At 47.3% G+C, this 25,466-nt stretch overlaps 3 protein-coding genes across 6 annotated transcripts in view; 1 reads left to right on the forward strand and 2 right to left on the reverse strand.

Moving 5' to 3' along the window:
* Window positions 1-8,536, reverse strand: part of Pnpla7 (patatin like phospholipase domain containing 7) — an 81,221-nt gene extending 72,685 nt beyond the window's left edge. For 2 of the 3 annotated variants that reach the window (XM_052725480.1, XM_052725478.1), the window contains exons 1-7: window positions 8,238-8,536; window positions 5,753-5,827; window positions 5,567-5,654; window positions 5,060-5,139; window positions 3,779-3,870; window positions 3,494-3,634; window positions 1,881-2,040 (exon numbers count right to left, since the gene is read on the reverse strand). In XM_052725480.1, coding sequence (XP_052581440.1) covers window positions 1,881-2,040; window positions 3,494-3,634; window positions 3,779-3,870; window positions 5,060-5,139; window positions 5,567-5,654; window positions 5,753-5,827; window positions 8,238-8,267 — 666 coding nt within the window. In that variant the 5' untranslated portion in view covers window positions 8,268-8,536. The remainder of the gene's footprint in view (window positions 1-1,880; window positions 2,041-3,493; window positions 3,635-3,778; window positions 3,871-5,059; window positions 5,140-5,566; window positions 5,655-5,752; window positions 5,828-8,237) is intronic. The other variant, XM_052725479.1, reaches the window with a different exon arrangement.
* A 987-nt stretch (window positions 8,537-9,523) lies between these two features.
* Mrpl41 (mitochondrial ribosomal protein L41) lies at window positions 9,524-10,437 on the forward strand. Its single transcript, XM_052725485.1, has 2 exons — window positions 9,524-9,657; window positions 9,883-10,437. Exon 2 carries the CDS (start codon window positions 9,906-9,908, stop codon window positions 10,311-10,313), a length of 408 nt encoding a protein of 135 aa, XP_052581445.1. The 5' UTR covers window positions 9,524-9,657; window positions 9,883-9,905; the 3' UTR covers window positions 10,314-10,437.
* A 2,287-nt stretch (window positions 10,438-12,724) lies between these two features.
* Dph7 (diphthamide biosynthesis 7) lies at window positions 12,725-24,866 on the reverse strand. 2 transcript variants are annotated; one of them, XM_052725481.1, is made up of 9 exons: window positions 24,263-24,866; window positions 23,736-23,869; window positions 23,310-23,397; window positions 20,792-20,886; window positions 20,127-20,299; window positions 15,851-15,920; window positions 15,698-15,763; window positions 15,138-15,310; window positions 12,725-13,364 (listed from the first exon to the last, which is right to left on the reverse strand). In XM_052725481.1, exons 1-9 carry the CDS (start codon window positions 24,407-24,409, stop codon window positions 12,928-12,930), a joined length of 1,383 nt encoding a protein of 460 aa, XP_052581441.1. In that variant the 5' UTR covers window positions 24,410-24,866; the 3' UTR covers window positions 12,725-12,927. The 2 variants fall into 2 exon arrangements, with proteins under 2 accessions (XP_052581441.1, XP_052581442.1); XM_052725482.1 differs by lacking the exon at window positions 23,736-23,869 and having other exon boundaries at window positions 20,792-20,889; window positions 24,263-24,375.
* Window positions 24,867-25,466: the final 600 nt, after the last annotated feature.

Below are 25,466 nucleotides of genomic sequence, written 5' to 3' on the forward strand. Positions count from 1 at the left end.
GCAGACATTCATTTCATAAGGTTGCTTTCAACCTATATTTGCTGTTTCCAGCATTAACTACCACGATGTATACACATATAAGCATTATTTGTGGATCAGGGGTATGGAAGAGTACATAATTTAAGATTACAGCTATACATTAGCTTAGCTTGTGAGGTTTAAACCTGGCAAGTCCAAGGCAAGTAAGGTTGGTTGTTCCATTGTCCTCTCACAGGCTGAGTGCACAACGGAGGGTCAGTACTGTCGTAAGGGACCTTAAGGCATATTATTAACTCTAGCTGTAAGGTCCAGAAAAAGTTCCAGTCTCTTAAAATGTGACATGTATTTTCATAACATTGCATTGTCACACATAGTGAAGCTCCGTCTCCACTCCCAACATGTCCCCAAAATGTCAAGTATGGCCCAGGAAGATAGCTCGGCAGTTAAAAGTACTGCCCTTCAAGACTGACAACTTGATCCCTGGAACCCCACAGTAAACTAAGAAAACAAATTTCCAAAAGTTGTTCTGACCTTTACATGTGCACACCAGGGAATACTCCCACATGCACACACACATATAATAACAATTAAAATGCTCAGTGTCAGGTCTGGTGGTGTGCATTTGGAATCCCAGTGCTGGGGAGATGAAGACAGGCCGATCTCTGGGGCTCACTGACAAGTCAGCCTAGCCTACGTGGTGAGTTCAGATGAGTAAGAAACCACGTCTCAAAAAACAAGGTAGCCAGGCATTGTGGTACATACCTTTAATCCCAGCACTCTGGGAGGCAGAGGCAGGCGGGTCTCTGTGAGTTTGAGGCCAGTTTGTCTACAAAGTGAGTTTCAGGACAGCCAGGGATACACAGAGAAACCCTCCCTCAAAAAAACAAAAACAAAAAATAGGCTGAGCAAGCCATGAGGCAAAGGGCAGTAAGGCATATTACACCATGGCCTCTGCTTCCTCCGTTCCTGCCTCTAGGTTCTTGTCTTGAGTTCCTGCCCTGACTTTCTTCAATGGACTACGACCCGGAACTATAAGCTAAAATAAACCCTTTCCTCCCCATGCTGCTTTTAGTCATGGTGTTTTATCACAGCAATAGGACCCCTAAGACAGACAGACAGACAGGCAGGCAGGCAGACAGACAGATACACATACACACACACACAAACACAGGAGTAGAGGACTAATGAAGAAATCCTGGCTAACCCAGCCATCACCTCCCAATCCTAGGACTCATCCGAACCCAGCACATTCCTCCAAACTAAATGAGTTAGTTGGACTGACTACAATGGCCCTGAAGGTCCAAGTTTAGTTACTGCCAATAAAAATGACAATATTTTTGAATCAGAGACTCCCGTGTGCCTAACAGTAAAAGATGCTGTGTCAGATGTGTTGGTTCAGGCCTGTAATCCCAGCAATCAAGAGGCTGAGGTAGGAGAACTGCCATGAGTTCAAGGACAGCCTGGGCTACAGAGTAAATTCCAGGCTGTCCTGGACTACTGAATAAACTGTCTCAATGTATGGATATGTGTGTGTGTTGTGTTGCCAAAATAAAAATAGCAGCTGTGTTTGAACACTGGGACGAGGGTGTGGATTTTCACCAAAGAACTAAGGTTTAAAGTTCTACGATAGCCGGGCAGTGGTGGCGCACACCTTTAATCCCAGCACTCAGAAGGCAGAACCAGGTGGATCTCTGTGAGTTCGAGGCCAGCCTGGTCTACAGAGTGAGATCTGGGACAGGTACCAAAACTACACAGAGAAACCCTGTCTCGAAAAAAACAAAATAAATAAATAAATAAAGTTCTACACTAACTTTTTGACAAAGAGCTTTCAGAGCATCCCCTCCCCACTCACCTCCACCCCCCTCCACCCACCCCAACCCCCGGCCCCTGGCCAGACTCACAGCATCTTGGATGCAGACCTCCAGCCGTCCATCCTGAACCACATAGATGCTGGTGTCAGGCTCCCCAGGCTGGAATACATGCTCCCCTTCTTGCAGCTGCACAAAGACCATGTGTTTGCAAAGCTCCAGAAACAGCGGCTTCTCAAAATGGCCCAGGACCCTGCAGCAAACAGAATATACTACAGAACATGCTCTCCAAGAAGGCAGAGTAGGGAACATAGGCCACCGTCCCCACCAGCAGCAGGGCCAGGGCTGGCCTAGACCTCTATAAGGCTGATTTAGCTTATCTGGCGTCAAAGTCGACAAGAATTTTAAACTTCTGAGATAACTATCAATTCAAAAAACTTCTCAATGACTATCAATGCAAGCCAGACACAAAACAGAAGGCCATACAGTAGCTCCCCTGGAATGATGCACTAGCATCAGAGAGAGGAAAGCGGGCCAGTGAGGCGGCTCAGCATCTAAAGACTTGCAACACACAAGCCTGACAACCTGAAGTTGTCAGAGCCCACACGTCTTAGTCACTGTTCTACTGCTGTGAAGAGACACCATGACCAAAGCAACTCTCACAAAATAATTTAACTGTGGGCTTGCTTAGTTTCAGAGGTTTAGTCCATTGGCACCATGGCAGGGAGCATGGTGGCACACATGCCATGGGAGCGGTAGCTGAGAGCTATGTCCTGATCCACAGGCAGGGGAGGGACAAGAGCATGAATGAGCGCAAGCACACCTGGGCCTGGCATGCATTTTTGAAACCTCAAAGCCCATCCCCAGGGACACATTCCTCCAACAAGGCCACATCTCCTATTCCTTCTCAAATAGTGCCACTCCCTGATGACTAAGAATTCAAATACATAAGCCTATGGGGGCCATTCTTATTCAAACCACCACATGACATAAAAGTGGAAGGGGGGAACTAACTCCACAAAATTGTCCTCTGATTTCTACACAGGTGCTGTGGCATATGTGTGCCAGCCTAACTTATACATCATACACACACACAATAATAATAATAATAATAATAATAATAATAATAATAATAATGATAAATTTCAAAAATTGGAAATAATGTACCTTTAAAAAAAAAGAAAGCTGACATAATAGTACACAGCTGTGATCTCAGCATTGGGAGACCAAGGCATAGGATTGCAAGCTGAAGGCCAGTTTAGGCTACATAGCAAGATTCTGTCAAGAAAGGAAAAAGAGAGAGAGAGAGAGAGAGAGAGAGAGAGAGAGAGAGAGAGAGAGAAATAGAGAGAAGGAGAAAGAAAAGCCAGCTTGCAGTTTTTGATCCATACACACACTTCTCACACTTGCTCTTGAGTTTGCCACTGAGGATAAAAATGATGAAAACTGTTAAATAGAACAGGAAAAAACAGCTAAAAAGGTGAGCTGACCACAAGACTCCATACATCTGAAGCACCCTGACCCTGCTGAACATTTCTACCACCATGAAGCAAGGAAGCCAGTAGTGCTGAGGTGGAAAGAAAATTGGCTTTGCTAACCATCCCTGACATAGGAAAGCTAAGTCAAAGACAGTCCAAGGATGGAAAGCGATCCCTCCAGCAATACAGTCTAGACAGAACCCTCCTGTGGTCCATTCACTACCTTACCGAACATTTTTCAGCATGTACAAAACTTCTGATGGCAGATGAGAGTTCTTCACATCAAACTCTGTAAGATCAGCCTCTAGCAGGGAGGGTGGGGGCTCTTTGGGCTGCAAAGTAGGGTATTCTTTCTTAAAGCGCAGAATCCTACAAAGCAGAGACACTTGAGAAAGAATTGAGGAGCCCAAACCCAAGATTGTGAGTGCTCCAAAGCCCCAAGAAGCTCTGTGGTGTGTCCTGAAGTGGTAGGAGCCACAGCAGTGGTTAGGACCTTAAGGGAACTCCCAGTACCTCTTGGCCAAAGAAAGCACTTTGGTTCTCTTCCTGACTCGCTGCCGGGGTGCAGCAGTATTCCCAACCAAGGTATTGGGGAGCGTGGTCACCTGCAGAACCAAGAGAAAGACTGAGTGCTGACCTGGTGACTGGCAAGGTCTAAGCTCTCAGCCTCAGGGTCTGTCCCCAGGACCTGCCTATGAGTTGCTGCCTTCCTGACCTGCTCTCACCAACCCCCACCCACCTGGCTTCTTGAAGGGGATACAGCAGTCAAGGACAAAGCGATACCATTTGGACAAGGGCACAGCACACAGTCCCATTCACCCCACAGTATGGTCCTCACTGCCCTCAAGGGGCCAAGTCTTCAGAGCTCTGTGGCTCCATGCCTCTGGTAAAATTCCTGAGGTGAGTGGGAGACAGCAGAAGGGACCAGCTATGGCAGTTAACCAAAGGCAAACAAAGATTCACACCAGCCTGCTTATCCCTCGCCACCTATTCCTGACCCTCAGTGCAGGAGGACCATAGATTTTATGATCTGGAACCCCCACAAACATGGAAAAAAGGGCTTTTTACCTTAGGGCAAATGTGGTCATTTAGGGAACTGCACTGTTCCACCCAGGTCCCCAGGAGTTAGGGTTCTTCCTTGGCTCAGCCTTCCAAAACTGGCAGTGACCACCCACTTTGGGGCAAACACAAGCCCTCTGTACCTGTCCATCCTGTACCCAGGGATCTTTCTGGAAAGCATTTTCCTATCCTGTTTCTTGTTAACACAAGCCTGCACTTCAGAAAGCCCAAGTGGCCCTGTTCTTGGCACTTGCCAAAGCTGTTCAGGTGTTTCAAGCCAGATATAAACCCACCAGCCCATGCCTTCCAGGCTGCCTCCAGGGTCAGTGAGGGATTTCCAGGGAAAAAGTGTCGGTTCCACTGGGGAAGTAGATACCTATGACTTAAAACATGTCCTAAACTTGTACCCAGTGGCAGGAGCCATGGGATTAGAGGAGAGGGGGGAGCACAGGTCAGGAGCTTGAGGGTCCCCATTCCACAAAGGCCTGTTTAGAAGAGACTCTCGCCTGGTGGTGGCACATACATCTTTAATCCCAGCACTCGGGAGGCAGAGGCAGGTGGATCTCTGAGTTCGAGGCCAACCTAGTCTACAGAGAGAGTTCCAGGAGAGCCAGGGCTACACAGAGAAACCCTGTCTCGGAAAAAAAAAAAAAAGAAGAAGAAGAGAAAAAAAAAAAAAGAAAGAAGAGACTTTCACCACTGTCTTGTGCAACCCAGGGCTTCCATACAAGTTACCTTCCTCATGATCTTCCGGCCATAAAACATTACTTTGTCTCTCTTCCGGAACCTGTACTGAGGAGTGGGCTCCTCTTGTCCTGTGAGAGGAGTGAAGGGGCATTGTGAGATGGCAGGGATCTGGGTATACAGCCTTGAATGGGTAGGCAGTGAACATGGCTAGAACTAAAATAAAGCAAAGCACAAGACAAGCCCTGAAGATGAAGAAGCTGACAATAAACCACGCTCTTGGCTGCCCAGTCCCCGGCTACCTCTCAGACAGCAGGGGTAAGCGGTAACATAGGAGACTCGTCTTAGAAGAGTCAGGAATTTCTCCTGTTCTTCCTGGATGCTAGCTTTGGAAAGAGCAGAAAAGGCTATGGACAGACTGGGAACCTCAACCTGAGCCCTATTGGTGACATTCCAACAAGGCTTTGAGGGAAGCTCCCAGGAGCTCCAAATACCTCCCTCATAGGACACAAATGCAGAAAACCCCCCACTGCTCAGAGTTCAAGCCAAGATACTCACGCAATCTGCTCACCCTTCTGTACACCAAAAAGATGGCAACACCAACAAAGGCCAGTGTAAGGAGGGCTCCAATTCCAATCCCGACCAGCTACACAGGATGGGAGACAGATAACAGGAGTGTCAGCAGGGCCAAACACAGCCACAAGCCAGTCAGGGCCCAGCCTCTGGGAAGCCCACAGTGATTACCATGGTGGACTGTGACTGCTCCTCCATGAAATGCAGCCCCCAGGAGGTCAGGGTGCTACCCAAACAATAGTCAGCCTGAGGAGAGAACAGACAGGGTGCCCAGTTTCTCAGCATGGGCTTGGTCAGAGAATGAGTCAAGTCAGGAGCCAGGGAGGAAGTCAACAGCCCTAAAGGTTTTTGAGAAGTGGGGTCTACCAGATAACTTAGCAGATAAGGCATTTGCTGCCAAGTCTGATGACCTGAGTTTAATCCTGGGGACCCATACAGTGTCAGGATAAAACAGATGCCCATGAATTGTTCTCTGACCTCCACATTTGTGTCATTACATCTGCACAGCTACACACATACACACAGAAATGTGATACATACATACATACATATACATATATACATACACATATACGTATATACATATACATATATGTATATATATATATATATATATATATTTCAGAGAAAATGATCTTGCCAGGGGTGCTGAGACCCTCTGAGCTCAACTGCAAGAACAGAAAAGCAGCAACCTGTCTCCTTTGGCACTGGGATGAGTAGGCACAGCAGCTGTGCTATTGGTAAATGCCATGCGTGTTAATAAGCCCAACTTCTGGCTCTCCAGTCAAGAAGCAAGCCTAGTGCAGGTCAGGACCATCTCTTGGTACCCTCTGGACTAGAGCCGCAAACCCCAAGATCCAGGAGAGCCCACTCAGAATAAATGGTCAGACACTCCGAAGAGTGTGTGAAGTTACTGACTCCCGCATTTATCTTACTCCCGACTATTTGAAAGGATGAGGATCATGTACACCAGGAGTTCAAGCCCTACCTAGACAACCAGCGAGACCCAGTTTTAAAAACAAAAAAAGGATGAAGGACAAAAAGAAACCCCAAGGGAAGATCCATCTGGATTTAGAGATATCCAGGGGTTGGGGATTTAGCTCAGTAGTAGAGTGCTTGCCTAGCAAGCACAAGGCCCTGGGTTCGATCCTCAGCTCCAAATATATATATATATATATATATATATATATATATATATATATATAGAGAGAGAGAGAGAGAGAGAGAGAGAGAGAGAGAGAGAGAGATCCAAAATTAGTTCACATGCCAAAGAAGAAATGGCAGGGAGGGTCTGTCTCTACCCCCTGCTGTCTCCAGGAGGGCAATGACAGGACTTCAGGTGTCCAAGGAAGGGAAGGAGGCAAGAGAGCAAGGGCGCAGGATATAAGGCTGAATGGATGACCAACAGGGGAGGCTGGCTCATCCTCCTAAAAGCTGAAGAAGAAACCTGACCTGAGTCTTTCGTGCTCATCCGCCCTCCCAAGCAGTTAGGAACCGAATGGGGCAAGAGCCCACTTACTCAGCCTTTGCAGTTTCTACCTAACTGCCGAGGACCAAAGTCTAGCCTTAAAAACAAACAAAAACAAGCCTCAGGCTCAGCAGTCCCTGCCAGAAAACCCAAGGTGACTGCAGGCCACTCAACAAAGAAGCCCAAAGGCACAGTCCTGCATCATAACGGAGTAAGTGGGTTGCCTAGAAAACAGCCTTGCAGTCTTAGTTCAGGAGGCAGATAGCTGAGTACTGTCTGTTTAAGGCTGAGGAAGAACATGTTCCTGTATGTTCTTAGGTGACTTCATCATTGTGTGGATGTCACGGGGTGCATTTACACAAGCACATTACCCCACCAAGCAATACAATCCGTGGGGTCACTATTGCATGTGGTCTGTTGGGCAGTGTATAGCCAGTATGCTTTTTGTTTCAAAACTGAGGCACTCAACCTCCCTTCTCCTCTGTCCCAGCTCAGCTGTCAAGACTGGGGTGCACAAGAGTACCCCAATCACACCTTCTATTTTCCTCTGAGTTTACCTTATCCAAGGAAAATACATACATACATACATACATACACAGTCTACCACAGTGCACCACCTCAGACGGTCTAGCTTCTTACAATTATTCTAATGCGTCTATTCTTCTGGTTTAAAAATAAAGGCACAGGGTATATTGGCAGACCCCTTTAGTCCCAGCACTTGGGAGGCAGAGGCAGGTGGATCTCTGGGAGTTCAAGGCCATCCTGATCACATAGTGAGTTCTAGAGATATGTAGAGTGACCCTGTCTCAAAAACAAAACAAAAGAAACCACCATCAAAATACTACTACTAATAAAGGCCTTTGGGATGTAGCTAGCGTTGAACTGAGAAAAAGACTCTTCAAATACCAACGTTCTAAGAGAAAACGGGAAGTAACAACTGTGACCTTGGGAAAAAAAAGAGGGCTTAACAGCCAGATTCCATTGTCCACACCACACTGTGAGGAACCACTGTCTAGAGACAAATGTCAGAGCTCTGACAGGGAAATAGATCGAGTCACAACTCCCACATTTTCTGGGTCTTCAAGAAACCTCTGTAGAAACCCAAGGCAAAGGATCCTTCTGTTCTCTGGAAATGCCCGCCTGTGAGTTCTAAGGGTTCTGGTTCTCACCCAGGCCTGGTCTACCTACCTCAAGGCAGACATCGTCCTCTTTCTGCATGACTGAAAGCAAAGCAATGTGGAGGGCGAACAGGAGACAGGCTGAGACAAACTGCTCTACCGGAACCTTTACAGCAGGACAGCTGTAGTTCCAGCCTTGCCAGCTCCTTTCCAAGTCAAACGCTCTTATTGGAAGGGACTCCAGAACTCTGTGCTCCAAAACAAGTTGTTTTCCAGAAGCGCCTGCTCTCTGTGTGCTTCCGTCTCCTGTAAACAGCCCTCACGTGGTCTAAGGGGAACCCACAACTGTGCCCGGGGTGGGGGTGAGAGTGGCGGTGGGGGGTGGGGGATTAAGTGGCACAGTTAGGGACAGAGCAGCCACGCGGGGACAGCGCGGCTGGGGGTGGGGGAGGAGACCAGAGTGTAAGTTGGCTAACAGTTCAACGAGGTTGGGACAGCTGAGCTTGGTGGTACAGCTAAGAAAGCAGCTCAGGAGCGAGCCGGAGCAACAGGCAAAGAAGAGGGAGGCGAGGAGAGAAGTCACCAAAGTGGAGGGGTGACCGGCTGGAGGGTGAGCCTCACCCGGGAGGCGTGATGTCGCCAGAGGGAGAGACAAGAGATGCGGCGTAGGAGGGCTTACAGCTCAAGAAAGAGCTGGGCCAAGACGGGTCACAGCCCAGAAGGGGTCTCGATTAGGAGCGGTGAGGGACGGGAAGGTGGTTATAGTCGTGGAGGGATCACCGGAGGAGAGCCGTGACAGCAAGGGTTATCAAGGAGAGCGGTGAAGGGTTTGGAGGGGCCCAGCCACAGCGGGCAGCGTGTGGACAGACAGCGCAGGCACGGTGGGTGTGTAGGGACCAAAGATGGTTAACTAGAGGACCACTAGGACCCAAGTAGACTCGGCCACGCGCCAGACCGTGGGCTAGACCGCCGGTCACTGGCCCAGTCCTCAACAGCGCGTCAACTCCGGAAGCCACGGCTCGGTGGTGACTGGGAGGGTCCACAAGCCCCGACCCCCAACACCTAGGGCAGCACCGGGGATGCGCGCGCCAGTCCGGCAGCCGGCCTTCGGCGCAGCGGTGGTGAACGTCCGGTCGCGGAGCTGACGAGGGCCGAGAGCGACCTCTCCACAGGACAGACCTAGACTGCCACCTGGCGGCAGGGTGAACATGCACGGCTGCGCGCGCCCCACATCCGGTTCTGCGCGGTTGCGCGGCTGCGCGGATTGGCCGAGTCTCCTGCCACATCCCTTCCGCCCGGCCGAGCCTGAGCATTGGGCGCGTTGGCGACCAATCGGCGAGGCTCTTGCTGCGGAGTGGCTGACCCTGCCGACGGCTGGAAACGCAAGGGAGGACCTTGCCGAGGTTGTTTTACACAGCTCAGGTCGGGCATCCGTGTCTCAGGTGTGGGACAAGAGGCCTGCGGGCCGAGCTCGAGAGCCATCGGTCCAGGTCGGTTTGAGCGTTTCCAGTTGGCGCCGCCCGCGCGGGGTTCTTTGGGGTCTGGGATCTTTCAGGATTAGGGGTAGTTTTCACTTGTGCGGTCTTGGGTCCTCAGCACCCGTGGCTCCTCCGATCATCTGCACCCGTAGGGCCCACAGCACTCTCCGCTCGTGAGTTCTAGGGTGCCGAGTCCCTCTGGCTCTGATTGTCCCCCCAACTGCCTTGTTCTTTCAGAGTTGTCTTCTGCAGAGCCTAGCATGGGTTTCCTGACCGCCGTGACTCAAGGCCTGGTGCGAGGAGCGGACAGGATGAGCAAGTGGACAAGCAAGCGGGGACCACGCACCTTCATCAAGAGCCGGGGTGCCAAGAGAACTGGCATTTATGCCTCTAATGGGAAGTTTGTGCTGGTAAAGGAAATGGTCCCAGAATTTGTGGTTCCGGACTTGACTGGCTTCAAGCTCAAGCCCTATGTTAATTACCGAGTTCCTGAAGGCACAGACACACCCCTGACCGCCAAAGCGCTCTTCCTGGAAACAGCTGCACCCGCCATTGAAAAAGACTTTAAAGAAGGAACTTTTGATGCTAACAACTTGGAGAAATATGGCTTTGAGCCCACACAGGAAGGCAAGCTGTTCCAGTTGTATCCTAAGAATTTCCCACGCTAGAAAACAGTGACAGTGACCAAAAGTTTGCCTACCAAGTGGAGACAATACTGACCAAGCCTTGGATCCTGAAGAGTAGGGGCAGCTTCCTTGTGCATTTCTATTAAAGACCTTTAGTATCATACAATGTGTGTTTTGAATCAAGTCATTCAAGTGTGCTGCAGGATAGAATCCATGCAGTAGCTACAGAGTCCCTAACAAATTACAACCAAGTCAGGTCTAGCTCCAAGGCAGAGGGTAGTTAACACCTTTTATTGAAATAATTGGGTCAGTAACTGAGAATTGATCCCTTTAATGGCAACCAAAAAAAAAAAAATGTTATTTCATCAGAAAATAACACAAGGACTGGGGAGGGAGTTCCGCCCAGACAGTGCTTGCCATGTGGTCATGAAGACCCAAGTAAAGCCCATGCAAAAAGGCAAGTGTGGTAGCGCATGCTTGTAATCTCAGCACTCTGAAAGAGACAAGAGGATCTCCTGGGCTTGCTGCCCAGTCATGTCAAGATTAGTCAGCTAACTTCAGACTCTAGGAAGAGACCTTGGCTCAAAAAAGACAAGGCCATCTTGAGTGGCACCTAGATTGACCTCTGCCACACTCATGCAGATGTACATACACAAGCCACAAAACAAGGCATAGTCATAGTGGTGCACACTTGTAGGCGTAGCACTTAAGATACTAGGAAGGGGTTTCAAGTTTCAGATCAGCCAGGGCTATGTAGCAAGACCTTTTTAAGATGAGTCTTTCGGCATGTCTTTGGCTGTCCTGGAACTCACTATGTAGACCACAAGGCTGGCCTCAACCTTACAGAGATCCACCTTCAGTGTGCTTCCTGAGTGCTGGGATTAAAGGCATGCACCACCACACCCAGCTAAGACCCTGCATTAAAAGGCCAGAAAGGCATAATACCTAATCCCTATGAGCTCAGTATTTGTGAAGCTGAGGTAGGTAGGTAGGCGTCTAAGAATTCAAAGCCAATCAGCCTGGACTACATGGTGAGCTTATGATCAACCTGGAATATATAGGCATAGGGGAGGGAAAGCTAGGCTGGGAGTACAGTTCAGTACTAAATACCCATAAGTTGTCTAACATGTGCAAGTCCCTGTATTTGATGGCCAAAATTTAAAAGAATAAAACACAATTTTTCTCTTCAGAACACTTGTGTATCTTACTGAGGGCTAGACACATTCCAATGCCCTCTTTCCTCCCAGGTTTAAGACATTGGGAATTTTGCTAGCTACACACCACTGATGTGTTCCTATAAAGCCATCTATTTAGACATGAAAACTGATGAAGTTACTAATGCTATGAAGAAGTGATGAGTATCCCATACTGACCATGCCAAATACTTCAAGTTTGTGTTCCCTGAAGCAGTTTACAACGTTTACATGCCTCCTTTTATTTTATTTAAAATGAGTTCAGAGCTGGGAAGTGTTGAGCTATCATGCAAAGGACCCTGAGTTCCATTTCCAGTACCAAAAAAATAAAAAATAAAACCTGTTTAGGAAATAACTTACAATGTGATAAAATGAGACTTTAAAAAGAGGGACTATGGGGCTAGCAAGATGGCTCAGTGGTACTTACTACCAAGACTGATATACCTGAGTTGGATCCCTGGGACCCACATGGTAGGAGATTCAACTCCTCCAAGTTGTCCTCTGATCTCCACATGTGCACGATGGTATTTGTATACTCACACAAAATTAAAAAAAAAAAAAATTAGGGGCTGCAGGCTAGAGATGGTTCAGAGGTTAAGAGTATTGTCTGTTCTTCCAACACCCACAAGACAGCTTCACAGTTGTCTGTTACTCTATGTCCAGGTGATCTAACATCCTCTTCTGACCTCTGGGAGCACAGCAAATACTCATACACATAAAATAATTGTTTGGTTTTTTTGTTTTTCCAGATAGGGTTTCTCTGTGTAGCCCTGGCTGTCCTGAAACTCACTCTGTAGACCTGGCTGGCCTCAAACTCAAATCTGCCTGCTCTGCCTCCCAAGGGCCAGGACTAAAGGTGTACATCACCACCACATGGCATTTTTTTTTTGTTTGTTTGTTTGTTTGCTTGTTTTTCGAGACAGGGTTTCTCTGTGTAGTTTTGCTGCCTGTCTGGATCTCGCTCTATAGACCAGGCTGGCCTCGAACTCATAGAAATCCACCTGGCTCTGCCTTCCCGACCCTCTGCCTCCTGAGCCTGGGATTAAAGGCGTGCGCCACCATCACCCGGCTGGCATATTTTTTTAACTCAAAGGTTTAGGAGCTTATTGGGTAAGAGCATATATTCTTGCAGAGGACCCAAGTTTGGTTCCTAGAACCCATATGGCGGCTCACAATACCCTGTAACCATATCTCCAGGGGGATCCTGCCCTCTTCTGGCTTCTTCCAGCATCCACACACAGACATATGCATACGTATAACTGTAATTTTTTTAAAAATTTTAAGTTATTTAATTAATACAAATAAGGACTTAAATGCAAATGAAGGACTGAAAGTCAAAATATACCCAAGACACTTAGTTGTAGAGCTGGAAAACCCATTCTGCCAAAACAGAATCAGAAAGTCCATTCTCAAAGGCCAGCACTCCCCAAGTCACATCCAGTAAAGATGTGAAGAATGCAGCCTCAAGCTTTCTTTGTCTCCCACTTCCAGAGGTGGAGAACATGGTCGTAAAAGGAGCAGGTGGCCAAGAGGCTATTGTCAAAATTCCCTCCACTAAAGAGGCTGAGATCACAGATCTTGGAAGAGGAGCGCAGTTGGCTGCTGCTTTTCATGTCCTCTGTTAATGGAAGGAGAGAGGCCTTCAATTCAACTCCGCTGTGAGCTTTAGCAGGGCCTTCCACATGGTGGTCCAATATTTGTTCATGGAAAGGTGCTGGTGGCTCCTCTGCAGCCTTCAGGCTGTGGCAGTCTACTGATCTCATTCCCACGTCATTTTGATCGAAGGACCAGGTGGGTGTAGGCTTCATGGAACGGAAAGGAAGCCAGGACCAGTCAGCCCCATACACTAATGAGTTAGGCATTTCATGGGATATTAAGACAGTCACGTCCTGCTTCTCCTCTGCAGCAAGGGACAGAGAGGAAAACCAGCATTACTCAAAGCTAATCAGCCTCCATTTATGTCTCCCATCAACTCCCATCAAGGACAGTCATTCCATCAGCACACATTTACTGAGTAGCTGGCAAGTCTGCGTAAGAAGAATGAAGATGTGCACAGGTGGGCAGAAAAGAAACCGGATATGCATTTTGCAATGTGCACCATGCCTCTGATATCAGCCCAGGCTATACAAGACCCACAAACAAGGGGCATGCTTCCATATAGAGGGTTTGGCAGAAACTTTGTAGAAGGAGGTAGAACTCATTCACAAAGGGCACAGGAGTAAGATGGGAAGAGGACAGAAAAGAAATGGGGAGCACAGGGCAAGAAAGATGGCTCAACAGTTTAGAGCACTTGCTGCTCTTGCAGAAGACCTGGGTTGAGTTTGCAGCACTCACATGGCAGGTAATAGCTGCCAGGAACTCCAGCTCCAAAAATTCCTAAACCCTTCTGGCTGCCTCAGGTGCCAGGCAGGCACACAGTGCTAATACATACATGCAGGCACTCACACAGACACATAAAATAGATATTTTTAAAAGCGAAAGAAATGGAGAGCACATACAGAGTAGAGAGGCTAAGAAGACTACAGCAAGTGTGAGGAACTGATGGCAACTGCCTCTGGATGTAACACAATGGCTAGGAACGTGTAGTCCTGCGTAGGTCTGCAGAAGAAATTTCTAATAACTTCCCTGACAGCCCCGCAGATGAGGAATGTGTCAGAAATAAGCCAGGACACACTGCAATGGTATAGAGTCACAACATCATGGAAGAGATATTACGGACAGAGAAAGGAAGTTTCTTTGAGGACATGAAGGACAGAGGAGGCCCACGGTCCAGGAGCAAGGTGATAGCTGGTAAAAGCGATCCCCAAGAACCAGCAGGGACACCAGATATGGTTGTCCCTGTAGTCCCAGTACCCATGACACTGAGACGGGAGGATTGCCTCTGAGTTCAAGGCCAGCTTCAAATACATATCAAATTTGAAGCTAGCTTGTGTTACATGAGAGCCTGTCTGCAACACACACACAAATTTAAAGAAATCTTTTTTAAAGAGAGAAAGAGAGAGAGAGAGAGAGAGAGAGAGAGAGAGAGAGAGAGAGAACTAAAAAGATACAAGAAAGTAGTGACTTAAAGACTAGCAATTTAAAGATGGGATCCTGAGGTAGTCTTCAGATTGCTTCTTTTCAGAGGGAGAATAGAGGGAGAGGGATAAAGAGAAACTGTGATCCGAGAATGAGGAGAGGACGGAGTTAAGGCTTGGAAAGAGAAAGGGGGGTGAGAAATGGTTCTGATCATGTGACTTCACGTTGTGGCTCACCAACAAATGCAAGAACTTCCACAGCACCCCCTAGAAGTGAGGCTCATTCCCTACAGCCACTGACAGAGTTAGGCTTAACTAATACCTGTGAGAAAGGGAACAGGGGGAAGGCAACACAGGTGAGGCAGGCTAGATTGGAATCCAAGCTGTTCACAAGTAGGAAAATCAGAGAAGGCAGGGCAAGGATGGCCATGCGACAAGTGGTGATACTTCTGGACAGGATCCCAGGGGAGCCAGAGAACTGCACAATGCAGAAGACTTATACAACTGAACCGGGCATGAGGAAGCCGGGATGAAAGCGGGTTCTTGAAACTGAGGTCCAATACAGGTATCGGGCGGGGCTGTGACAAGTTCTGGGTGTGGCCTATGGAGAAAATCAACCGCCTCCCTCCCCTGAGGCCAGCTCTGTCCCCACTCACCAGTGGCCTTCTGGCAGTTGAGAACCTTGAAGCCGTTGTGCATGCAGGCCGCCAGGAGCAGGTGGTGGTGGACTGGGTGCCACTTGAGCCTCCACACGCCTCCTCGCACCGGCACGTCTGCCAATGGCTGCTTTATGTTCCGAGTGTCCCACAGCAGAACATGCTCATCATAGCTGCAACCATCCAGTCATTGGCATACAGGAAAGCTCATGCCCACATCTTCCCCAAGATGTGGAGTAGCAGCAAGCACCTCCCAGGTCCTGTCCCACCAGTTTTCTTTGAGACAGGGTTTCACTATGAAGCCTTGGCTGACCTAGAACTTACTATACAGATCAGGCTGGCCTGAAACTCACAAAGACCCACCTGCCTCTGCCTCCCTAGTGCTGGGGTTAAAGTCCTGCACAAACTGCCTATTCCAATTATCTTTAAGGACATACCCCACTTTCTGGACCCAGACACCTGAAATGTGGGTTGGTTGAGAGCTTTGGACTCAATTTTGAAGTCCTTGTGGAGAGGAGGTGAGAAATGCACAAACCAGCGGACCCACTCCAGGGACTCACCTTCCAGTAGCCAGTATATGTTCCTGATGGGGGTTGCTCTGGATGCTGCACACACCCATGGAGTGTCTGTAGGCAAAGTGGAACAAACATGGTAGAGGATGAAATGCCCTAAGATAGGAGCATAGACAGTCATGCCCAAGCTCTGACCAGTACCTTTTGCTAGTGAAGACAGGTGTGCCAAGCATCCTAGTATCCCAGCCTTTCAGAAGGCAGTCATCTCCCCCTGTGGGAAGACAGAGAAGTCCATCAACAATGACATTAATAAGGAATCTGCAAGAGCCGGGCAGTGGTGGCGCACGCCTTTAATCCCAGCACTTGGGAGGCAGAGGCAGGTGGATCTCAGTGAGTTTGAGGCCAGCCTGGGCTACAGAGTGAGCTCCAGGACAGTCAGGACTACACAGAGAAACCCTGTCTCAAAAAACCAAAAAGAAGGAAGGAAGGAAGGAAGGAAGAAAGAAGGAAAGAAAGAAAGAAAGAAAGAAAGGAAGAAAGAAAGAAAGAAAGAAAGAAAGAAAGGAAGGAAGGAAGGAAGGAAGGAAGAAAGAAAGAAAGGAAGGAAGAAAGGAAGAAAGAAAGGAATCTGTAAGAAAGTCTCTTAGGTGCCTTTCATGTGTAATTTTATAGTGACACTTGGACACTTGTTAGGAAAGCCCCAGAGAGAACATCAGAAACAGTCACTAGGCACTCTATCTTCCAATTGAGGGCACCTGGGTAGAAGATCAAAGCGCTGTTTACCACTCTAGAGACATTTGGACCTGGGAGAATGGAACCGATAAATGAGGCAGACTAAAGTCTCATGCAGTAGCCAACTTTATTCAGATCATCAGACAATTTATACTCAGAGGGTTAAGAGAAGTCACATGACTAAAATGTACAGTCACGAGGGCAAGCTGCATGTGGCAGGCAAGCCACACACACAAACACATGGTTTCCCATAGAGGCATGTAAACAAATAACAATAGCCAGCTGTAATGAATAATCTAAAGTACACTAACTCCTATCCACTACACCTGAGGGGCACAAAAGCACAATCCAAGAACAATTCCATGCTTTTGAAGAAACTGAGGTCACAAGACTCTTGTCTTGTTTTCTTGGAGTTTTCTCACAAGCACTCAGAATTCTCACATGACTCCATTCTCAGACTGTGTTTATTATTTATAATAATAAAAAGAAGAATTAAAAGTGGTATGACAGCCGGGCAGTGGTGGTACATGCCTTTAATCCCAGCACTCTTGGGAGGCAGAGCCAGGTGGATCTCTGTGAGTTGGAGGCCAACCTGGGCTACAGAGTGAGTTCCAGGAAAGGTGCAAAGCTACACAGAGAAACCCTGTCTTGAAAAAAACAAAAACAAAACAAAACAAAAAAAAGTGGTATGACATTGGGTATCCTAATCATGAGAGTGACTGCTGAGTCATATCTGGCCATAAGACCTTCCAGGAAGATTCTAGTATCATGACCCCCAGCTGTCCAGGGCCAGAGTGTCCATATCCAAGACTCCTGCCAAGGAGCAACATGAAAGAAGCAGTGGGCATGGGACTACAGTAGGTCCTTCTGGACCCTTCAGCACACTATGGGCGGCAAAGGGAAATGTGCTATGCAAATTAAAAAAGGAAAAAAAAAGACCCTTGGGAACAGAGAGGCATCTCAGTGGTTAAGAACATGTATTTCTCTTACAGAGGACCCAAGTTCAGTTCCTAGCACCCACATCAGGTAGCTTAAAACCACCAGTAACACCAGCTCCAGAAGATGTCCTCTTCTGGCCTCAAAGGGGCTTGTACATGTGCACACACACATACACACACACACACACACTCTTAACAACAACCAAAAAAAAAGTCCTGTGCTCGTTTTATGAAAACTAAAAAAAACAGTAGGACAACTAGCCTCTTGGTCAACAACTAGTCTTTAAAGAAAAGCAATGCCAGGCAGAAGGTAAAAAACAGCATCCTGACAGGAGGAAAAGACTCAATCAAGAGCAGGGCCCAAAAGCAGGGTGAAGAAGGGAGAGGGAAAATACTGAGCAGTGTCTACTTTACTCACTAACTATTCACCCATTATCCAATCATCCATCCATCCACTATCCACCCAGTATCACACCCATCACTTACACATCAATTTACTTACTTTCCATCATTCATCTGCCATCTCACATTCATCCATTCCCCACATATCCAGCACCTACCACCCACCAACTATCCATATGCCCATATAATAGGTATTTACTATAGATCCCTGCAGTAGACACAAAGGATATGGAGTAAGCACATGGTCTACAATTAAGTGGAACAGCAGATAAGCTGAGCTAGGCATGAAGCCAGGTGAACCTAAAATATAAACCATGGTTCCTGGGCAAATTTGTATAGAGGACTGTGTTCTTCCCTTGTTCTATTACATTTACACACATACACACGCATACACTCCATCTTTATCAGGAAATCCAACTGGATCTGCCTTTACATGGATCCCAAATACACTTCTCACCTCTACTTCTCCCAACTTAGTATGAACCATTCTTGTTCTTTTCTTTTTGGTGGTGTACACCTTTAATCCCACCAGAGGACCAGGAGGCAGAGGCAATCGGATCTCTGAATTTGAGGCCAGCCTGATCTACATAGAGAGTTCCAAGACAAGACAGCCAGAGCTACATAGTGAGACCCTGTCTCCAAAGTTGTATGTTTGCGTTTTGCCTACATGTATGTATATACACCATGCGATTTCCTATTGCCCATGGAGACCAGAAAGGGGCATCAGATCCCCTAGAGCTGGAGTTACAGACAGTTGTGAATTGCCATGTGGCTGCTGAGACCTGAACCTGGGTCCTCTGCAAGAGCAGCCAGTGCACTTAACTGCTGAGCCATCTCTGCAGACCCCAGTAAAAGCCACTCTTACTCTCCTCTGGTTAACGGGCCCAGGCTCGGCCCTCCTCTTTGTAATCTGTAATTAACCAGAGCGCCTCCTAAACTTTAAACTCTAAGTCAGAAAATGTCACTTCTTTGCAGTTACTCCACTTCATTCCAGGCCCCTCTGTGGCCTGCCCTGTTGTCTCTGATGGCAAGCCCTTCTATTTCCACACTGGCTGTGCGGCTGCTCTTCTCCCACAGTAGACCCACACCTGCTGTGGGGCCACCGCTCAGAGCATACATAGCTCTCCAGCACACTCTTCTTCTTTTTTCCAGAACATTATCACACCTCTGACACACCATGCAATTCCCTGTTACTGCACATTAGGTTCCCCTTTCCCCTTCAATGTAAGCTTGGAGAAAACAGTCTGTTTGCTAAAGTCTCCCTGTTACATTAACTGCTTGTATTTCTGTTTGTGGATCTGTTTGGTTTTAGTTTTTAGTTTGGAAGGGGGTTGTTTTGGTTTTGGGGGGTTTTGTTTCAATTGTTTTGGTTGGAGGAAATGAAAGTTAGTGTGTGGTTTTGAGATAGTCTGGCTAAGCAGGCAGCCCAGACTAACATCAGACTCACAGCAATACTTTCTCAGCCTCCCGAGTACTGGGATTACAGATTGAGCCTCCATTAAAAGCTCAGTAAGTACCTGCTGAGTGAATAGAGGTAGAACTAATCCTAGAATTAAAGAACTTAAAAAATAGGGGGTGTGAACTAAAAAAAAACTTTAAAAATGAACTCTTCATGGTTCTTACAAAAATCGTTCAAGAGTATGATAGCAAATAACAGATATGGACCCTGCCCCTGGGGGAAAAAAAAGCATTACACATATAACAATAATCATGGTAAATGCTGGGGTCCATGAGAGATTTGACATGGACTGGGCTAGTGAAGGTAGTGTTGGGGCAGGCTTCTCACTAGAAACAGAACCAAAAGCATGGTATGCACCTTTGATCCCAGTACTCTGGAAGCAGAAGCAGGTGGATTTCTGTGAATTCCAGGTCATGCTACATAGTGAGTTCCAGGACAGTCAAAGCTACACAGACACACCCTGTCTCAAAAAAACAAAACAAACAAGACCAAAAAGGGGAGCTGGGGCTAGACCATACAAGGTCCTGGGAATCTCAAGTGTTTTAAATTTTATCCTGTCTTCTCTAAGACCATCCCTTCTAGCTCACAAGACTTAGCTGACCTGGAAGAGAAGGCACTCAAAATGGCTAATTTTGTTAATTTCTCATTCTCATACAACCAGCCCAAAGTGATAAACCACTCAAAAACTAGGAAATCTACCTGTTTCCCTCATGCTTCCTTTATTTTTGGAAAGTAAGCTATATCTAGAAAAGGACAAAACTGAAATCAATGTGACAAAGTCTACAGAGAGCAGACAAAAAGTAGATGAGAACAGATTTCACACCTCCCATAGACAGTCCTAAGGTCTCAGATACTCTGAAGCACAGCTTTGGCCTAGCCCCATTCTCTCCTCTCCCTGTCCTTCATGAGTCTTCATCAGAGATGACTATACTGATGTCCAACTCACCTGAATACACGAGTTCTGTCTGCCAGTAATTGAAAGCAGCAATCCAGGCCTCAAAGTGATGGGCTGGCCATGAAGCCACAAGCTGTAGTTCAGCCACTCCCTCATTCACCATCAGGAGATGCAGCTGCCCCTTAGAATCACTGCTAATGATCTTCAAGGGCTGGTTTCTGACCCTAGAAACAAGGAGCCCATGGAGAGCCTATTAAACTCTACTTACCATCCTTTTCTGGTTTTCGTTTGTTTGTTTTTGAGACAGGTTCCACGTAGCCCAGGTGGGCCTTACACTTGAAATCCACCTGCCTCAGCCTCCTGAATGCTGGCATTTACAAGAAAGAACCGATACAACCATCCTCTTCTAATCCTCATATATGCCACAGGAGATATTTCTCAGGCAGCATGTAACCATGCCTCCAAGATGGCCTCTTGGGTATCTGGCAAAGGATGAAACTGTCACATAGCTTGTCACTGAAACCCTGGCTAGTTTCTCTTGATGATGGCATCATCACTACTTATCTAAAATGCTCTGATTTTCTGTTTTAAGGTTACGACTGACAGTAACATCCAGGTTTGGGGAACCAAGCTAGTAGAAGGTAGCTTTAATTTTTGGAATAGAAACAGGAATTGTTCCTCAGGAGACTCAGACCCCCACCAAACCTGACCCTTACCTTCCAGGTTTCCCAGTTGACCAATCCAGGGACAAGGACAGACATCTCTCCTCCAGGGTAAGGCTGGAAACTGATTGCAGGGTGTAACTGTTCTTCTACTGGAGAGAAAAGGAACACTTGGTCGAGGCAAACCTCCATTCCCTTACAGTGCTCCCTATATGAGCAACGTGCATCAGGTACTTCTGTTTGTTTTTTGAGATAGGGTCTCCTAGGTTGCTCAGGTTCATCTTGAACTTTCAATTTCAAGCAATTCTTTCCCTTCAACTCCCCAAGAACTGGGAGTAGAGGCAGGCTCTGCCTTGCCTCAGTTTTTGTTGCTGTTATTTATGCTTTAATAGTGCTGGAGATGGCGCTCCAGGCTCCTGCATGCTAGGCAAGCAGTCTGCCACCAGGCTCTACTCTCAGCCCCTAATTAACATTTCATCAAAGAGTGAGCTCTTGCCACTTACCAAGCACAGGGCAGCACCTGAGGACATGGAAACTTATAACTTAAGGACTTTGCCATATATATAACCTTTGGGCAAAAATGTTTCTCAGTGCTGCCTTTATGTACTGCTAGACACATCAGTCACCTTTGTGGGCTCCACAGACTACTGCTGGGACATGCTCTGCATCACCCTTGCCTTCAGAATCCTGGCACATTCTATTCCCAGAGACAAGGAGAATAGAAATGCACTGCTGTTTCCTTTTCAGAGGCCAAAACAGTCTTTAAAATGTTATTTCTCTTGTGTAGGATCTATGTGAGTTTTATCTAAACCACCTGAACAGTGTTTGACTCCATAAGCAGGTCACTGTACCAAAGTCTTGGATTTTGTGCTCCTGCCTGAAATCTGATCCTTAGGACCAGTCCTCCTTCCCTCATTTCTAGGACAAGGCTGCATTGTACAGGCCTGAAGCAAGACTTTCTACCCAGGTGCTCAGTTGCCACCAGTCAGCACCTTCTAGATCTTTTCCCTGACCCCATGATAGCAACAGCATTAGTGTCTGTCCCTGCCCCCAGTTAGGGCAGACTGTAGTTTGTTGATGTACTTCTCTACCCCACAGATCTGGTTCGGGCCCTTCCTAATAATCAGATAAAGTTTGTGGTGGTATTGTGTTCCCCAAAATATTGTGTACCTTAATAAACTTATCTGGGGTCAGAGAACAGAAAAGCCACAAGATACTTAGGCTAGAAAATGTTAGCACACGCCTTTAATCCTAGCATTCCAGAGACAGAAATCCCTCTGGATCTCTGTGAGTTCAAGGCTGCATTGGAAACAGTCAGGCATGGTGACTCACGCCTTTAATCCCAGAAAGCAGCCTGTAATCCCAGGGAGTGGTGGTAGAAAGCAGAAAGGTTTATAAGGCGTGAGGACCAGAAACTAGAAGCATTTGGCCTGGTTAAGCATTTGGCTTGTTAAACATTCAGGCTTCTAGCAGCAGTTCAGCTGAGAGCCATTGGGATGAGGACACAGAAGCTTCCAGTCTGAGGAAACAAGACCAGCCGAGAAGTTGGCCAGGTGAGGTTAGCTGTGGCTTGTTCTGTCTCTCTGACCTTCCAGTGTTCACACCATTAACTGGCTCAGGTTTGATTTTATTAATAAGAACTTTTAAGACTCATGCTACAAAAGCCATTTTGCAAAAGCATGGCACAGGATTACTGTGAAACACTTGGGGGGAAAAATCACTTAGGAAGTTAGCTCTTCCAATACTCGTAAGAAATATCATTTCTGGGCTAGAAAAATGGCTCAGTGTTTAAAGCTCTTCCTACTCTTCCATAGGATGAATTCAGTTCCCAGCATCCATATCAGGCAGCTAACAACTGCCTGGAACTCCAGCTCCAGGGGACCTGACACCTTCATCTGGCTTCTGTGGGCATGCACAAATCCACACTCACACAATTAAAAATAAAAACAAAATCTTTTCCACATGAGAAATTTACTGGTATTCTTAGCCTTGGTATAAACTCCATACATGCTTGCAATGCATTCCCTACAGAAACCCAGACCTATGGACCGTCTTCTATTGAGACACTCCAGGTGACCTCATGTCATCAGAACCCAGTATAACTTAAAATAGATTCCATGATTTTTTTTTTTTTTTTAAAGATCTATTTATTTATTATGTACACAGAAGAGGACGCCAGATCTCATTACACGTAGATGGCTGTGAGCCACCATGTAGGTGCTGGGAATTGAACTCAGGACCTCTGGAAGAGCAGTCAGTGCTCTTAACCTCTGAGCCATCTCTCCAGCCCCTTTTTTTGGTTTTTTGAGACAGGGTTTCTCCATGTAGTTTTGATGCCTGTCCTGGATTTCGCTCTGTAGATGAAGCTGGCCTCAACTCACAGAGATCCGCCTGGCCCTGCCTCCCGAGTGCTGGAATTAAAGGCATGTGCCACTACCGCCCAGCTCCATGATTTCTTAAAACATTCATGACAAAGTCTGTCATGGAAGAGACCATTCTAGGAAAATGCCCGCATCAGTACAGACCCCTCCACTAAGGCCCCTTTCCCATTAAAGCATGGCCCATTACTGACCTCATATTCCATCAGGTGGAGCAGCTCTACAGATCCACTGGCATTTGCCAAGCCTAAAAGTATGTGGCCAGACACTGGGATATGGCACCTGATGGGAGATCACAGAAAAAAGTATGCATTCACAGATTGGAGGAGTATCATGGATTCCAATGATTTGTTATATTTCATTTCCAAAACCAGGTTAGAGCCAACTAACTGTTCTGTCTCCAAACAAAGGCTTTCCAGGTTATAAAACTGGAACTTGAGTTGCTTCCCAGACTAATTCTGACACTGGGGCTGGGAAACTGACCAGGGACACGTCAAGCAGAGCTTTCTACCTCCCAAGGGCAGCAAATGATGGAACCCAGAGTTCAGTTCCCTTGTCTCACTGAAGGCCCCTAGGGCATCATTAGTCTGTCAGACCAGATGAGGTTACCCAAATCCTACCATTTCATGTCCAGGATGGCAGAAGAATCCCTTCTTTGGACCTCAACCAGAGGTTTAGCCGTGTTGTCCTCATTGAAACTATACAGGTAGAGACGACCTAAACGAACTTGAGGCTCACTGACATCCAGTGCAGGCTACAGAATATACATATTCTCTGGTTACCTTAACAGATACTGAGATTACAAAGGATGGGGAACAAAATAAAGGGCCAGGATAGGGAGAGAATAGCTTCTGCCTGAAGTAAAAACTCTCAACTTCTGAGAAAAGAATCTCTTCCTGCAAGTGTTCAATGAACAGGGGATCTCTCCCGGACCCAGTAAAGCCAGGACGGTCCCGACCTGCCTGCAGTTACATGGCCAGTTCCACTCTTATGTCGTTGGTTTTGGGTGCTCAGAGAAACCTTCCGGAGATAAGCACGGTCCTGAAATGCCCCACTTTACTTTCCCATTACTTCTCACAGTTCTAGGCTTTTTGGAGGCCAGCAGTCCCTCTCCTCCTGGCCCGGCCTCACCCTCCCAGGCGTGCACCTGGTCCTCCGGCGTTCGCAGCTGGTAGGTTCCACAGGCCATAAGGTGCTGGCAACCCTCTACTGGGCACCACTCTACCGAGTCCGCAGTAAACTCAGTGTCCACTGCCTGCAGAGCCTGCAGCGTCCCCGAATCGCTGCCCGCCATCGAGTCAGAAGATGCGTGCGCGACACAGCCTCTCCACTTTCCTCAGTCACATCAGACCCAGGGAAGAGATTTCCGGTCCGGAGAGACAGCGGAGCTGCTGCGCCCCCTACCAACCGGAGGACCGCAGGAAACTGATAGTCTTGCTAGGGGTGGGGAGCAAGAAGCACAGGCTTAGGGAAAGAGGAAGAAAAACCTGATCTCAAGAAGATGTAGAAGCCCTCAAGAAAATTCCTGTATTGTAACAGGTTTGGGGAAACGAGGTTTTTACACCTTGTGGATCCAACTATGTTCCAAAAATGTATGTATGTTGAAATTAACCCCAGTAATTCATGACCGTTGGAAATGTGGTCTTTACAGCGGCAAAATGATGCTCTGGGTAAGCTCTGATCCAATATTAGTCTTCGTGTAAAGGAAAACTTGGAAACATGCAGAGGACTTAGAGTGTGCCCTTTGAAGTCTGAAACAATGCATAAATGAGCCCAGAAGGTTGTCAGATGCAGAGATTTGCAGCATCCTTCCCCAGCACTTGCAGTGGCTGTAGCAGCAAGCACCTTGATTAAACCATGAAACAGACCCGGGAGACAATAATCTCTAGTTTTAGTCCAACCGGTTTTTGGCACTTAGTTACAGCAGCTTCAGGAAGAAAATTCACAGGACACCTGGGATTCCAGCCTGGGAAATGAAGCCGGGATATGGCTATACACCCAGCTTGCAGGCAAGTTAGCAGCTGAAGCAGAGGAGGCACTTAGACCTCAATCCCTCCAGCACTAGATTATTCCAAGGTCAAATAGCCCAACACAGTACAGAAGGGAGAAAAGATTCCATAATTGAACTACCGGAACGTTCATAGAACAGCCTAGACAAGCAGCTACAAAGAACAAGAGATAGGATAATCAGAAGGGGAGGTTGGGGTGGTAACAGACATGGAAAGACAACAAAAATGACCTGATATACCCCTTCCCTGCACAGCAGCATCTGCGCTAGCAGGTGTAGAAGAGTTGATGGAAAGAACCACAGGCAAGCCCAATGTATTCCATCACCTTTACCAGCAATGCCT

The sequence above is a fragment of the Peromyscus californicus genome, unplaced genomic scaffold (genome assembly GCF_007827085.1).
Source record: "Peromyscus californicus insignis strain IS unplaced genomic scaffold, ASM782708v3 Scaffold_7__1_contigs__length_154581171, whole genome shotgun sequence".
Taxonomy (NCBI): domain Eukaryota; kingdom Metazoa; phylum Chordata; class Mammalia; order Rodentia; family Cricetidae; genus Peromyscus; species Peromyscus californicus.

What these genes read in the sequence shown, in the direction of transcription:
- Mrpl41 (XM_052725485.1), top strand. Translation starts at nt 9,906, where the DNA reads ATGGGTTTCCTGACCGCCGTGACTCAAGGCCTGGTGCGAGGAGCGGAC.
- Dph7 (XM_052725481.1), bottom strand. Translation starts at nt 24,409, where the DNA reads ATGGCGGGCAGCGATTCGGGGACGCTGCAGGCTCTGCAGGCAGTGGAC. An exon ending in TCCACCTGATGGAATATGAG is followed by an intron (nt 20,887 to 23,309) that starts GTCAGTAATGGG and finishes TCTCTCCAGTAG; the next exon opens with AAGAACAGTTACACCCTGCA. An exon ending in CATATACTGGCTACTGGAAG is followed by an intron (nt 15,311 to 15,697) that starts GTGAGTCCCTGG and finishes GGATGGTTGCAG; the next exon opens with CTATGATGAGCATGTTCTGC.